At 33.3% G+C, this 15,125-nt stretch overlaps 1 protein-coding gene across 15 annotated transcripts in view; it reads right to left on the reverse strand.

Moving 5' to 3' along the window:
- The window catches only part of fgfr2 (fibroblast growth factor receptor 2), a 127,079-nt gene that overhangs the window by 16,120 nt on the left and 95,834 nt on the right, over positions 1-15,125 (reverse strand). For all 15 annotated transcript variants that reach the window (NM_001243006.1, NM_178303.3, NM_001243004.1 and 12 more), the window contains 3 exon segments: positions 5,178-5,300; positions 6,527-6,717; positions 8,727-8,837. In NM_001243006.1, the coding sequence (NP_001229935.1) occupies positions 5,178-5,300; positions 6,527-6,717; positions 8,727-8,837 (425 nt within the window).

The raw sequence follows: 15,125 nt of genomic DNA on the forward strand, positions 1-15,125 counted from the left end.
TAAGTAAATACACTGGTTTTTGATTTTGGTGGGAATGATTAACCACCGATGCGACTATAGCCCCTTTCACACATACAGACCTTTCCGGAAAATTGCCGGCAATTTTCCGGAAAGGTTGTATGTGTGAACAGGTCCTTTTTGAAAATACCGGTAAATTCATTCTGGCTATTTTCCGGAAAGTGAAGTTGTAACATTACCGGCAATTTGCCGGAATGCTGCGCTGTGTGAACGCAAAAGGAAGATTCCCGTAATAAGCGCGTGCACGTCTAGAACGTGCTGACGTGAGACGTCTGCTTTAGCCAATTACAACGGTCAGACGCATTTACGTCCGCGCGGTTTGTGAGAATAAAAGCCTTTGAATATTTTTCCAGACACATTTAGCTGCTAGAAGTTAGTCAGATCACGTTTATATGTTCTTCTTTATGCCAACTGTGTAAATAATCATCGATGAGATGCTTATGATAAGCCGTTGTTTGTTTACCTTCAAGCTTTGCGTGTGCCTGTGAAACAGCCTGTGAGCGCCTGCACACGCACATATTATGAACATCTCGACATGCGAAAGTGATCCTGCGAAAGTTGTTCACAATATTGATCATCCACAGAGTTTGTAATTTAGGCAAATGTTTACAAATACAAGCGCAGCCGTTTAAAGCTCATTTGTGGTGAATGATGTCAGAATTTACCGGTATTTTGGAATGGATGTGTGAATGCTCTTTTCCGGAAAATTTCCGTAACGTCCTCGCCTGTGTGAACAGCGCTTTTTTAAATATACCGGTAAAGTCGTTCCGGAAATTTTCCAGATATTTACCGGTATCACTGTGTGAAAGGGGCTTATATCATAAGACTATAAATGGCTAACTGTAAAATGCTTAATATGATTAGGAATGTTTATTTATTATGGTCAATATTGATTTTAGTCCAAGTGACCAACGCCATTAAACAACAATTGAGACCAACCATATTCAAAATTAAGACTAGGTTGTTTAATAGATTGGATATATTTAGTTTATTTTCATTTAAACCCAATTGATCAACATTCTATTCCATATTCGGTGCTCGGTCCCTAATAAACGGAGCAATTCCAATAGAGCCAACGCACCGTGTCAGTGCTCCGTTTCTAATAAATGGAGCAATTCCAATAGGGCCTACACACCGTTTCGGTGCTCGGTCCCTAATAAACGGAGCAATTCCAATAGGGCCTACACACTGTTTCGATGTTCAGCCCCTAATCAACGGAGCAATTTCAATAGGGCCTATGCACCGTTTTGGTACTCTGTGCCTAATAAACAGCAATTCCAACAGGGCCTATGCATCGTTTCGGTGCTCGGTTCCTAAAAATGTTCAGTGAAGTAAACTACTGTATAAATGACTGACCTGTATAACACACAATATGACTAGAGTTGATCATGAATTCAAAAATATGGTTAAATTTGAGTTATATATATATATATATATATATATATATATATATATATATATATATATATATATATATATATATATATATATATATATATACCATTTAATTTCTATAAATAACCCAAAAGTATGTACAAAACAATGAATGCTTGTTAGGAAAAATAAAAGGAGTCAGTTTAGATTTCAAACCAATAAATAAACTTATTATGACCACACAATAACAATAGAGAAGTTGAGTAAATTTAGATAACTCTGACTTTTATGCCTGCTAACAACCATAAATTCGCAACTAGGACTATTCCTTAAGGAAATGTTTAATTTCACGTCAATGTTTTACCAGCACTAAATCAAATATAATGATCATTACTGTGCTTTCAAGATTCGCACACTCTTTCTCTGCCACATCTGATAAACTAAACGTTGGGATGAGCGAATTGCAGCCTAAACAAGCATCTCAGACTGCTATAATAGTGGGAATGCGATTTAAAGCTATGCTAATGTGTTTAGGTTTGTCACTAGCATTTCTTTCTCATGAGTTCGAACAACAAGCTTTGGAATAAGAGAAGAGGGCAGGCCCAAATAAGCAAAGAGTTGAAATCACTTTACACGCCGACTGCCTGGGAATCTGCAAATCATGCCAAGACTGGCGAGAGGAGGAGGGAGGCGGCAGATAAACAGAGGAGGGGAAAAAAAAGAAGAGAAATGAAAGAGAGAAAAGGTGAGAGAACAAAGACAGAAATGGCAGGAGGCTGAAAGGACTCGAGCGGAAATAAAAACAAAACAGTCGGAGCTAAATAGGAGTTTTGTAGTTATTGGCTTTGATGGCGTTATGTATACAGTGAGGGTTTAAACATCTAAACTAAGAGGCCGCCGTCTACATGACACTTTCAGTCTAAAACTAGAAACATTTTAATACATTTTGCCAGTTGATTTACACAATATATTTTTTGTGACTGTAAACTACGGTGGCCGAGAGGGCTCAATGCACTGCAACTTAAGAAAACACATGCAAATAGAGCAAACACCAGCAAATAACACAAACATCTTCATTGGTTTGACAGCACATGGGCCGCACAATATATTGTTTCAGCATCGATATTGCAATATGTGTGTCCACAATAGTCACATCGCAGGATATGCAATGTTGAGTTGGGATTCGTTTTTGATCAACACCGCAAAATTAGATCCATAATAGAGTGAAAGTTTATCATTGCATGTGTTTTAAAGGGCCATGAAACCCCCTTGTTTCAGCAGGGTGTTTTCACACCTCTACTTTGGAAAAAGTCAGAAAAGTGCAGCTCTGTTTAGGGGGGAGTGTCGGAGGAACTAAAGTGGGATGGTGTGGGAGTGTCTATTTGGGCACGCGCGAGTTTCAGAGTCAAAATTCACACACACACACAGTAGAAAGTGATGGTGTTTAACCTACATGGACATCTGTAGTCGAATTATTTGCCAAATTATTAAATGTTGGACTTTAACTGCAGTTTGGCTCTTTAGTTCAGGGAATTCATTCATGCCCCTCGCGACATACGAGATATTTGATTCGAGGATCTGCTCTAAGCGTGTATTTTTCATGCAATGTTTGATACCGCACGGCGAATGAGAGAAAAAAACGCTCAGCATTTCCCGGAAACTTAGATGCACAAGGCAGGTAGTGTCAGACAGCCGCGTGTGTATTCCGGTCACTAAATGCGGTGAAAACCCTACACGGGGTAAAAGTTTGGTTGTGGTGCTAACATGTTTACACTCTGTGCAATAGTTTGTTAGATACGAACAAACTGAATAAACAAAGAGCACTGGACGCTCACTTACCAAATCTGTAGAGACAGGACAATCACCAGCAACTAGAGCCGCGTCTTTATTAAGAGAAGACTACAAGCGAAACTGGATCTCAGCGTTTGCATATGAGAACAGCTCTCAGGTAAACAATGTTCCTCCTTAGACACGTAAGTTATTGTTGTCGAGCGTCGCGTACACTGTTAATCCACACGTGACTCTGAGCTCTCACAGAGAGAAAATGAAAACGAAACTTAACTGCAGCAAACTATAAAAGCAACATTTCACACTTGTTTTGCCAATACAACGTGGTGTGTCTGTCGTGTAAACACTTTGACAGTAATGAATATTAATGAAGTTGCACAATAGAGCGCGCTGATTGGTTTGAGCCAAGCCTTACTCATGCATTAATGCATCACACTGTAAGACGTAATAAGACACACTCTGGCACAGACGTCCAGTCTGTACGCTGGAATACAGGCTATTATGTCATGACCGTGACGCAGCTTTAAAAATTAGTTTCAAACCGGAAGTACGAATTTGCTTGAAATAACGCAAAAACAACCAATTTACACTTTTTAGTGAAATATAGGTGTCCAAACAGTGTTTTTAGCAGTGTGGGACACATATACGACTGTCAACAGCTCAAAAAATGTGTTTTGGTGTTTCGTGACCCTTTAAAGGCATTTCAAGAGCATCCGGGCACAAAAACTACCACATTTGTAACTTTAATGAAGAATAATTTGACTGAAATATTCATACAAGCACAACTACACAGTGCTGTTTGACATTTAACTATTCAATTTCTGTACCTGAATACTTATTTTAACAGGTTTACTTACAATATTTTCGTTAAGTCAACTTGTTGCTTTTATGACAATTGGTTTACTCGCTTTAAGTAACTAATCACTTTTTACAGTGTAAAGTGTAGGTGAGCATTAGAAACTTTAAGTTTTTTGTTCCTGCTAGTGACCATCTTGTTTCGACTTCCTATTTCAACATCAACACACTAATAGTGATGAAGTGCCTTTTCACGCATCTTTAAAGACAAACAAAAAAAAAGCAAAACAAAGAGCAAGAAGAAAAGTGTTTAAAGGTAAAGAGGAGTGTCTCCTGATGAAATGAAACTCAGATTTGTGGTCTTTTTATAGTAATCTTATTTAAAATGAGTTGAAACAACACGATTCATAAGTTTTTTTAGGGACAACTTATCTGTTTTATGTTCAATCCACTTAAATTTGTAAAAACAATTAAGCTAATTTAATCAATTTTTAAGTGGGACAACATGTAGGAATTGTGTGGAAGCCAGCCTTTTTTACAGTGTAGCTGGCGTTACTTAAAGTAAATAAACTTACAGCCTAAAATTATTAATTAAATTAACTACATGTACAGTTGAAGTCAGAATTATTAGCCCCCCTAAATTATTAGCTCCCCTGTTTATTTTTTCCCCAATTTCTGTTTAACAGAGAGAAGATTTTTTCAACACATTTCTAATCATAACAGTTTTAATAACTCATTTCTAATAACTGATTTATTTTATCTTTGCCATGATGACAATAAATAATATTTGACAACATATTTTTCAAGACACTTCTATACAGCTTAAAGTGTTATTTAAATTAGGTTAATTAGGTTAACTAGGCAAGTTAGGGTAATTAGCAAATTATTGTATAACGATGGTTTGTTCTGTAGACTATTAAAAAAGCAATTAGCTTAAAGAGGCTAATAATTTTGTCCTTAAAATGGTGTTTAAAAAATTTAAAACTGCTTTTATTCTAGCCGAAATAAAACAAATAAGACTTTCTCCAGAAGAAAAAATATTATCAGACATACTGTGAAAATTTCCTCAATTGGGAAATATTTAAAAAAGAAAAAAAAGTTAAAGGGGGCTAATAATTCTGACTTCAACTGTATGTGCGTAATTATAAAAATTAACTTAAATAAAGAGAAAAAGGAGTGCCTCTTGATGAAATGAAACTCACATTTGTGGTCTTTTTATAGTAATCTATGTTGTGGACGTCTCTGGCCAGACCGAAGTCTGCGATCTTCATAACGTTGCTCTCCGTGACCAACACATTCCTCGCGGCCAAATCTCGGTGTATACACTGCCAAAGACAAGGAGAAAGATAGAAAGAACATAAATCACCATCTATAAAAAATCACAAGAGCAGACACAAACAGGGGTGTTTTGGGTGCTTTAGGGATAAACGGCAGGGCGGACCTGTGTGTGAGAGTGTCTGAGAGCAAGATAAGACTGCGCACACACATTCCAGACGGGAAGGAGAGCGTGATGACAGTGTTTAGTTATCGTGCTTGCAGTGAGAGTTCTGTGACCGACTACATCTGCTGTGATTCATTCACTGGCGGTCTGAGAAACACTGCTAGATGGTGAATCTACTTTTAAAGTTGGTATGAAAGGGATATTATTATTATTATTATTAGTCAGAATTACTATTGCTTAATAAATGTACAGTTTTGTTTTGTATTTTATAGTTATTATTTTTCTTATTGTTTTTATTACTATTATTACTACTACTATTATTATTTATTTTGATAATAATAATAATAGTAATTATTATTATTATTATTAAATAATAATAATAATAATAATAATAATAACAATAATAATAATAAACAATAACAATAATATTAAATAATAACAATTAATAATAATAAAAATAATAATAATAATAATAATGATAATAATAATAATAATAATAATAATAATAACATAATAATAATAGTAATTATTATTATTATTATTATTAAATAATAATAATAATAACAATAATAATAATAAACAATAACAATAATATTAAATAATAACAATTAATAATAATAAAAATAATAATAATAATAATGATAATAATAATAATAATAATAATAATAATAATAATAATATAATAATAATAATAATAATAATAATAATAATAATAATAATAATAATAATAACGATAATAATATTAAATAATACAATAATTAATATTAGTAATAATAACAATAATAATAACAACAACAACAACAACAACAACAACAACAACAACAATAATAATAATAATAATAATAATAGTAATATAATAATAATAATAATAATAATAATAATAATAATAATAATAATAATAATAGTAATACAAATAATATGTGGCACAGTGGCTAAGTGGTTAGCACTTTCACCTCACATCAAGAAAGTCGCTGGTTCGAGCCCCGGCTAGATCACAGTTGCAATTTTACATGCAATGCAAATTAGAAACATCCCAACAATTAAAGGCCTATGAAAGAGACATGTATGTAGATGTAATGGTGTTATTGTGTTTTGTGCAGGTGCTGATACCTTCTGAGAGGCTAAATACTCCATGCCACGGGCAACTTGATAAGTGCAGGAGACCAGATCTTTGAAAGTGAGAGGCTCATCTGATACGCGGGCTATATCATAGGAATACTCCATTCCTGGGGGCCGCCGGGCCCTCAGATACTCCCGGAGGTTCCCTTTAGATGCATACTCAACAATGACATATAATGGACCTGAGAGAGAAAGAGAAAGAGAGTCATTATTACTATCATTATTACATTACTATTAGTCAGAATCATTATTACAAACCATCTGAATGAATGTACAGTCCTGTATTATTATTATTACTATTATTTATTCATTCATTCATTCATTCTCTTTTCGGTTTACTCCATTCATTAATCTGGGGTTGCCACAGCGGAATGAACCACCAATTTATTCAGCAATTGTTTTATGCAGCACACTCTCGAAAATAGAGGTACAGGAGCTGTTACTGGGGCAGTACCTTTTCAAAAGTTACAAATTTGTACCTGAAGGGTCCACAGTGGTACCTCAAAGGTGCATATTAGTGCCAGAATGTAACTAAAAAGTACCTTTGAGGTACCATTATGAACCCCTCAGTTACAAATATGTAAATAAGGTACGGCCCCAGGGACAGCTCCTGTACCTTTATTTCTGAGAGTGCAGATGCCCTTCCAGCTACAACCCATCACTGGGAAACATCTACACTCTCATTTACACACATACACGATGGACAATTTAGCTTGTCTTTGGACTGTGGGGTAAACCTATTATTACTATTATTATTATTATTATTACTATTATTATTATTTTTATTTATTTTTTATTTTTTTTTATTATTATTAAACACTGCTTGTTGGTGAATCTACTTTTAAAAGATGGCATAAAAATGGAAGTTGTGACCGTCTTATATTGCAAACCCTGATTTTACTATCATTATCATGTTATTATTAGTCAGAATCATTATTACAAACCATTTTAACTAATGTACAGTTTTGTTTTTTATTTATTATTATTATTATTATTATTATTATTAAATTAATATTTTGCTTTTTCATTATCAATGCAATAATCATATTAATATTTTTTTCTTTTATTTGTGAATTGATCACATTTCTTATTGTGTGTTTTCCAGTGTGTGTCTGTGTGTGTGTGTATTAATTTTATTAATTGCTTATGTCATTTGTAAATAAAATTAAATTATATTATATTATGCCAATAAAGCTCTTTCTATTTAAATTAAATTAAATTAAATTAAATTAAATTAAATTAAATTAAATTAAATTAAATTAAATTAAATTAAATTAAATTAAATTAAATTAAATTAAATTAAATTAAATTAAATTAAACTGACCCTGAAGCAGAAGGTTTTATGTGCATGCACATTTAATAAACTATAGTTTTGCCTCCACATCCTCAATGTCAGAAAAATTTTCTTTTATTCCAAATGGTAACGTTTACAAAAATCGAATCTTTAGGCAAGACATTTTTCATAAAACATCTTTATAAAAAAGTCTGCATGTGTAAATTTGGGAGGATCATATTTACAACTTTAATGACTCATATACTGTGAAATAGGGGCTCTGGGAAGTAGAAAATAAAACAAAAATAAACTTTTTATTCAGAGAATCGAACAAAGCAAAAACTCAGTTTGGTGTAGATGCTGATATTAAATATGAGTGAAAATACGAGCCAATGAGTTGAAAATCTAATAGACTGAAATATAAATAAATGTTTTTTTTTTAAATATAAAAGTATAGCAGACTACCAACATAAACTGTATAGATATTAATTGTAATTTTATATCAACCAATAAAATGTCTTAAGATGACAGTAAAATGCATTATTTTGAAATATAGCTTCCAAGTATAGCTTTTTTTTGTGAGGGCAAAACAATTATAGAAAGCAAAACAATGACTCAAAAGCCTGATTTTTACTTATTTTTTATAATTTGATTTAGTTTACTTGGAAATATTTCTGAAATATTAAATATTTACTTCATTTACTTTATTAAAATCAGTAGATATTTTATAGCAAAATGCATGTGTGAATCCTGAGCTGAAGGCAGATGCTTAATTGCTAATAAGCTATAAACAATTAATCAAATGACAAAGGCGTGCAGTTGGTTGTGTGGAACAGGTTTTTCAGCAAAGTTTTGATCATGTTGATGATTTAGAGGCCTGATAATGTAAGCTTTCTATAGTGAAAATAAATCCCTCACCATCCTGTGTGCATGCTCCCAACAGATTGATGATGTTCTTGTGCCGGCCAATCATCTTCATCATCTCCATCTCTGACACCAGGTCAGAAAGATCCTTCTCGGTCGCATCATCTAGAAAGATCAGACAAACAAAACAATTAAACCTCATTCAGAAAAAGCCATTCTTCCTATTTCCTGCTCAGCTGAGATCATATGACATTGTAAAGTAGTACTAGGGAACTGCATGCTTGGCTGCAAGCTTCGTCTTATCATGGGATACAACTCTTCTCATTGTTCTGGGTTTACACTGTAGATCAGGGGTGTCCAAACTCGGTCCTGGAGGGCCAGTGTCCTGCAGATTTTAGCTCCAACTTGCCTTAGGCAACTGCAAGGATGTTTCTAGAAAGCCTAGTAATAGCTTGATTAGCTAGCCAAGGCGTGTCTGTACAATTTATTTTATGTTTAATCCACATAAATTCGCTAAAAGTGTTAAGTTAACTTAATCCATTTGTGTTGGGACAACATGAATGAATTGTGAGGAACCCTGCATTTTGTACAGTATAGCGTACTACATAATGTAAGGAAGAGTTGAATTGTTAGGGGACAAAAGCCTGGGGTACTTTCTAATACTTTACCAGACCAGAGTCAATTATTCTGCTTAAACTATTCTCATGTGAAAAAAAATACTTTAGTAAATAATAGTAAACACTGTATTGTTTTTTAAACCAAACTATGGTACAGTAATTGAATGAATCTGTTGCGATAATTATATAGCTGACTAATTCAATGTGGTCATGAACAATTCCTGCTTGTTTCAAACTATTTCATAACTCTAGAGGCAATTCATTCATTAATAGTTAATTTTAAAACAGCTATCACAACCTTATTTATCAATCTGGGGCTCTTTTTGGACTCCTGGAAGCTACAGAAATAAAATAAGTAAAATACGAAATACGTTGGGACCATTGTTTTTTTTTTTTTACATCCCTCAAAATACTCTAGAGGAACTACAGCATATATTATACTACTGTATAGTATATACACTGTAAAAAAATTCAGGGTTCAACACAATTAATTTATGTTGTCCCAACGCAAATCGATTAAGTTAACTTAACACTTTTAACAAATTTATGTGGATTAAACATAAAAAATTAAGTTGTCCCAATGAAATCTCAAGAATTGTGTTGTTTCAGCTTATTTTAAGTAGTTTGAACAAGTAAATATATATATACAGTTGAAGTTTTATTTATTTATTTATTTTTTATTGTTCCCAAATTATGTTTAACAGAGCAAGAAAATTTTCACAGTATGTCGAATAATTTTTTTTTCTTCTGGAGAAAGTCTTATTTGTTTTCTTTCAGGTAGAATAAAAGCAGTTTTTAATTGTTTGTTAACAATTTTAAGGACAAAATTAATAGCCCCTTTAAGCTAACTTTTTTTCCGATAGTCTACAGAACAAACCTAATTACCCTAACCTGCCTAGTTAACTTAATTAACCTAGTTAAGCATTTAAATGTCACTTTAAGATGTATAGAAGGGTCTTGAAAAATATCCAGTAAAATATTATTCACTGTCATCATGGCAAAGATAAAAGAAATCAGTTATTAGAAATGAGTTATTAAAACTATTATGATTAGAAAAGTGTTGAAAAAATCTTCTCTCCATTAACAGAAATTAGGGAAAAAAATAAACAGGGGAGCTAATAATTCAGGGGGGGGATTGGGGAGGGCTAATAATTCTGACTTCAACTGTGTATTTTTGAGTGTATATTGGCACATCTAATAGCTCATAGTAACATGCAGTAGCTACCTCTTTGCAAGGATTTTTGACCATATAGCCAAGTTAGTTGGCTGCAGACCAAGTGCACCTGAGCTGGATGCAATGCTATTAATGCACACACCAAAACCCACCTTTAACCATACTCCTCATAGTAAAGTCACTAGCTCCATTGAGTGCATTGTGTCTGAGATGCATGCCTGAGACTGTCTCAGCTTGCATATGCTATCTGCAGTCAGATACTATTGGGTTAGTTAATTTCCATCGGCTCCTGGTAAAGCATTGAATTATTAGCCCTCCTGTTTATATTTTTCCCAATTTCTTTTTAACAGGAAGAAGATATTTCGAAACATAATAGTGTTAATAACTAATTTATAAGAACTGATTAGGTTTAAGTTGGTTAATTAGGCAAGCTCGGGTATGGGCAAGTCATTGTTTAACAGTAGTTTGTTCTGGAGACAATTAAAAAAAACAAATATTGCTTATGGGGGATAATAATATTGACCTTAAAATGATTCTAAAAATAATAAAAACTGCTTTTATCCTGGCCGAAATGAAACAATTAAGACTTTCTCCGGAAGAAAAAATATTATAGGAAATACTGTGAAAAATTCCTTGCTCTGCTAAACATCCTTTGAGAAATATTACAAAAATTTCACAGGAGGGTGAGTAATTTTGACTCCAGCAGTATATGCTAGTATATGCAGTGCACTGGCAGGATTGTCGTGTGTTACTGTCTGTCTGGGTGGTTTAGTGTTACACTGAAGAGCCGCCGCACAGCTCTCCTTTCATTGCCTCACAATTAAAAAGCGTTTCTTCCATTTAGAGTAATTACCTTCGAGACAGTCGCCTTTTCATTATCTGCCTGCTGATCAGTGGAGCGAACCTGACACAATCCACTGAGCGCCTGAACTGCTGTGTGATCTGACTCCAGCTTCTTCATCTAAAACTGCTCTGCTCCCTCAACACACTCTTCAACTCTATGAAGTTTGATGCATTTGTGAGCTTTAATTGTGTTAAATTAAGCATATAGCGGCACGATAGCTCAGTGGTTAGCACTATCGCCTTACAGTAAGAAAGTCACTGGTTTGAGTCCTAGTTGGACCACTTGGCATTTCTGTGTGGAGTTTGCATGTTCTCCCGTGTTGGTGTGGGTTTACATTCCAAACACATGCGCTATAGGTGAATTGAGAAAACTGAAATTGGCCATAGTGTATGAGTGTGTGTGAAAGCAAGAGTGTATGGGTGTTTCCCAGTACTGGATTGCAGCTGGAAGAGCATCCACTGCAAAAAACATATGCCGGAATAGTTGGCGGTTCATTCTGCTGTGGTAACCCCCGATAAATAAGGGACTACGCTGAAGGAAAATGAATGAATGAATATATTTAGCATTATATTCTGTATTTATACTGCATTATATTTAACAAATTAAAAAAAACAAAACAAAAAAAAAATACAGGGATGTTTTAACAAATGTTGGACCAAATATGGACAAACTCTATTAAGTTTATCAAGTAGGGTTAAAAAGTGTCCTTTAAATTTAATTGAATAAAATTAACTCAACATTGGGTTTATGCACACTGTAATCCGTAATTTTACGTTTATTTCTTGCAAGTGGGTTGCCGGAAAAAAACTTCAAATAATGTCCGTAAAAATTACAGAAAATTACCAGAACATTAAATTTAAGGAAATTTCTGTAATTTAATATCCGTTATTTTACAATATATTTCTGTAATTTACGGTTGTTATCTTTTTAAATTACAGATTTAGTTTTTTTTTTACAGTGCATATTTAACTTGACATTGAGTTAAAATGTTTTAGATTGCAATGCTTTTAATGTTTTTCATTCTTGTTACATTTTTCTTTTTAGTAATATGTATATCTTTTATAATGTTTATTACTGCTTTTCACTTTCTTGTTGCTTAATTTCATATAGATTTCATATTGTTCAATTAGTTATTTAAAATAACTTAATCACACTTTTGTATTTCAGCAGACTTTTAATACCTGATTGTTAGTGTTGGTATTTGCATTAATTTTCTAATAAAACAAATAATAAATACTAATAACAACAATCTAAGACCTGATATACTTTATATATTATATATTTATATATTCTAGCCAAAATAAAACAAATAAGACTTTCTCTAGAAGAAAAAAAAATATTATAGGAAATACTGTGGAAAATTCCTTCCTCTGTTAAGCATCATTTGGAAAATATTAGTTTGGCAAATAGGGCTAAAGATTTTGACTTCAGTTGTGAAAATGATACAATTTAAAACTGAATTATACTGAAATTTTTGTAGTAAATTCATAAAACATAAAATAAGGAGAGCAGATATTTTAAAAAATACTAAAATATTGGTAACAGTATTTTAATGGTCCATTTGAATATCAGTAGACTGACTGCTTAATATGTGCTGATAGAGCTCCTTCACCAGACATTTAACTGACTATAAGAAACTTTGCAAGTACATGTCAACTTACACTAACCCTAAATCCAATTTAACAGTCTACTTATAATCTAATGAGAATTAGTTAGCATGTAGATGCAATGTAACTTATATTTAACAAATGGACTATCAAAATAAAGTGTGACCAAAATGTTAAGTCCAAGCGGTGAAAATCATAATCAATAATTGTAACATTAGCTATGTTTCCATTGAAAAATGCAAATTAAATTTAAGCGCAAAACTGGAGTATTGCATAAAAGACACACGAATAAAGCAGTGTTTCCATCCATTGAGTCACAGAGAACTAAATCATCACTTCCTGATTAACTGCCACCAAATATCAACAGAAAAAATAACAACATCAATATTACAATCATAATAATGACAATAATAATAATAATAATAATAATAGCAATCATAACAACAACAAAAATAATAATAATAATCATAATAATAATAATCCATCATCATCATAATCTTCATATAATAATAATAAAATTTATAATAATAATAACAATATTTCTCAGAGATGGGTTGAATTTACTGCAGTAGGAGAAGCTGCGTCAATCTTTTCTTCATTTAATAAATGACTTGCGCCTCAGAAGACAGTATGTCGACACGTAATGAATGTGTGGTGGTGTTTGAAGGTGTGAGACGCGGAGGTGTTTTAGAATGAGCTAAACAGCATTTCAGATGTTTTACAAGGTGCTCAGCCTGCTGGTTTGTACAGTCACACACATTTTTAACACCACATGATCTCCTATAACAAAATCACAGACTTTTTAATGCACATTCTAGAATTTGTTCGTTAAAAGTGTTTAGATGAACATCTTTCCTATCGAATAAAAAGTTTATCCTACTCAGTTATGCGCATAATGTGCATACAAATAGGTGGATGGAAACATAGCTAATGTTTAAAGACTAATGTTTTTATTGACAATCAACTTTTTTAGGTTGCAAAACTGAACCAATTCCTTCAAAACAGATTCAAAAGTAAAATCAGAACAGTTATTTTTCTAAGTTTGTATTTTTTATCAGGTAGCGGTTGTTGTTTTTTGGCCGATGATTAAGGCAGGTGTAAGCGGTGAACGTGCTCTTGTTTCAAGTGCTTTCTCCAGCACAGCCCTGCCCCATTCATCCTTTAAGACTTCTTTCAAGAGTCTCTCTCTCTCTTTCTCCCTCCCCCACTCTCCTCTTTTTTCTTCTTCTTTCTTTTCTTCAGTGTGAGGCAGTTTCTTTGTGCAGGTGAAGAGCGAGAGCCGTGCAGCTGGTGAGCACCGGGTCAGTTATGCGGCCTCTTGACCCAGCTCTACCAACATCACTCAGCACCAACAAATAACCCTGCGCAGGCCTCTACAGTACAGAGCCACAGCCGCAGATCAACATGTGCACATCATGACCACACATTAACTGCTTTTTAGAGTTTGCACAGTCAAAACACTCTTAGCTAAAGCAGTTTTTCAATTGCGACTGGAGTGATTGGAGAGGGGTTGTTATTATCAGTCAAGGCTATATGCTGTTTGCACCTAAAGCGACTTACAAATGGGAAAAATAGCAGTAAAGCATTTGAATGTTAAAAGGTCAGATTAAGGTTTAAATTAAAGTTTAATTAAATAAAAGTAATATATAAATAATAATATAATAACAATATAATATCAAATATTATAATAAAATATAAATCATTCATTCATTCATTTTCTTTTTCAGCTTAGTCCTTTTACCAATCTGGAGTTGCCACAGCGGAATGAATCGCCAACTTATCCAGCATATGTTCTAAGCAGCGGATACCCTTCCAGCCGCTACCCATCCCTGGGAAACATCCATACACACTCACCCACACCCATACACTACAGACAATTTAGCCCACCCAATTCACCTGCATGTCTTTGGACTGTGGGGGAAACCGGAGCACCCGGAGAAAACCCACGCGAATGCAGGGAGAGCATGCAAACTCCACACAGAAATGCCAACCGACATTATATATATATGCATAATATTTGTACAATAACATGATCAGGTATCTATATATCAAGTTTATAAAAATACATGCTCAATATTTGCCATCTTGAGCTCCAGATATTAATGTTGGTGATTATTTAAATTAATTTATTAGTTGAAGTATTTTTTAGGGATAGTTTATATTTTATTATTCATGTTAATTATGTATAAATTATGCATACTACACTATTAT

This window comes from Danio rerio, chromosome 13 (genome assembly GCF_052040795.2).
Source record: "Danio rerio strain M-AB ecotype USA chromosome 13, GRCz13ab, whole genome shotgun sequence".
NCBI lineage: Eukaryota > Metazoa > Chordata > Actinopteri > Cypriniformes > Danionidae > Danio > Danio rerio.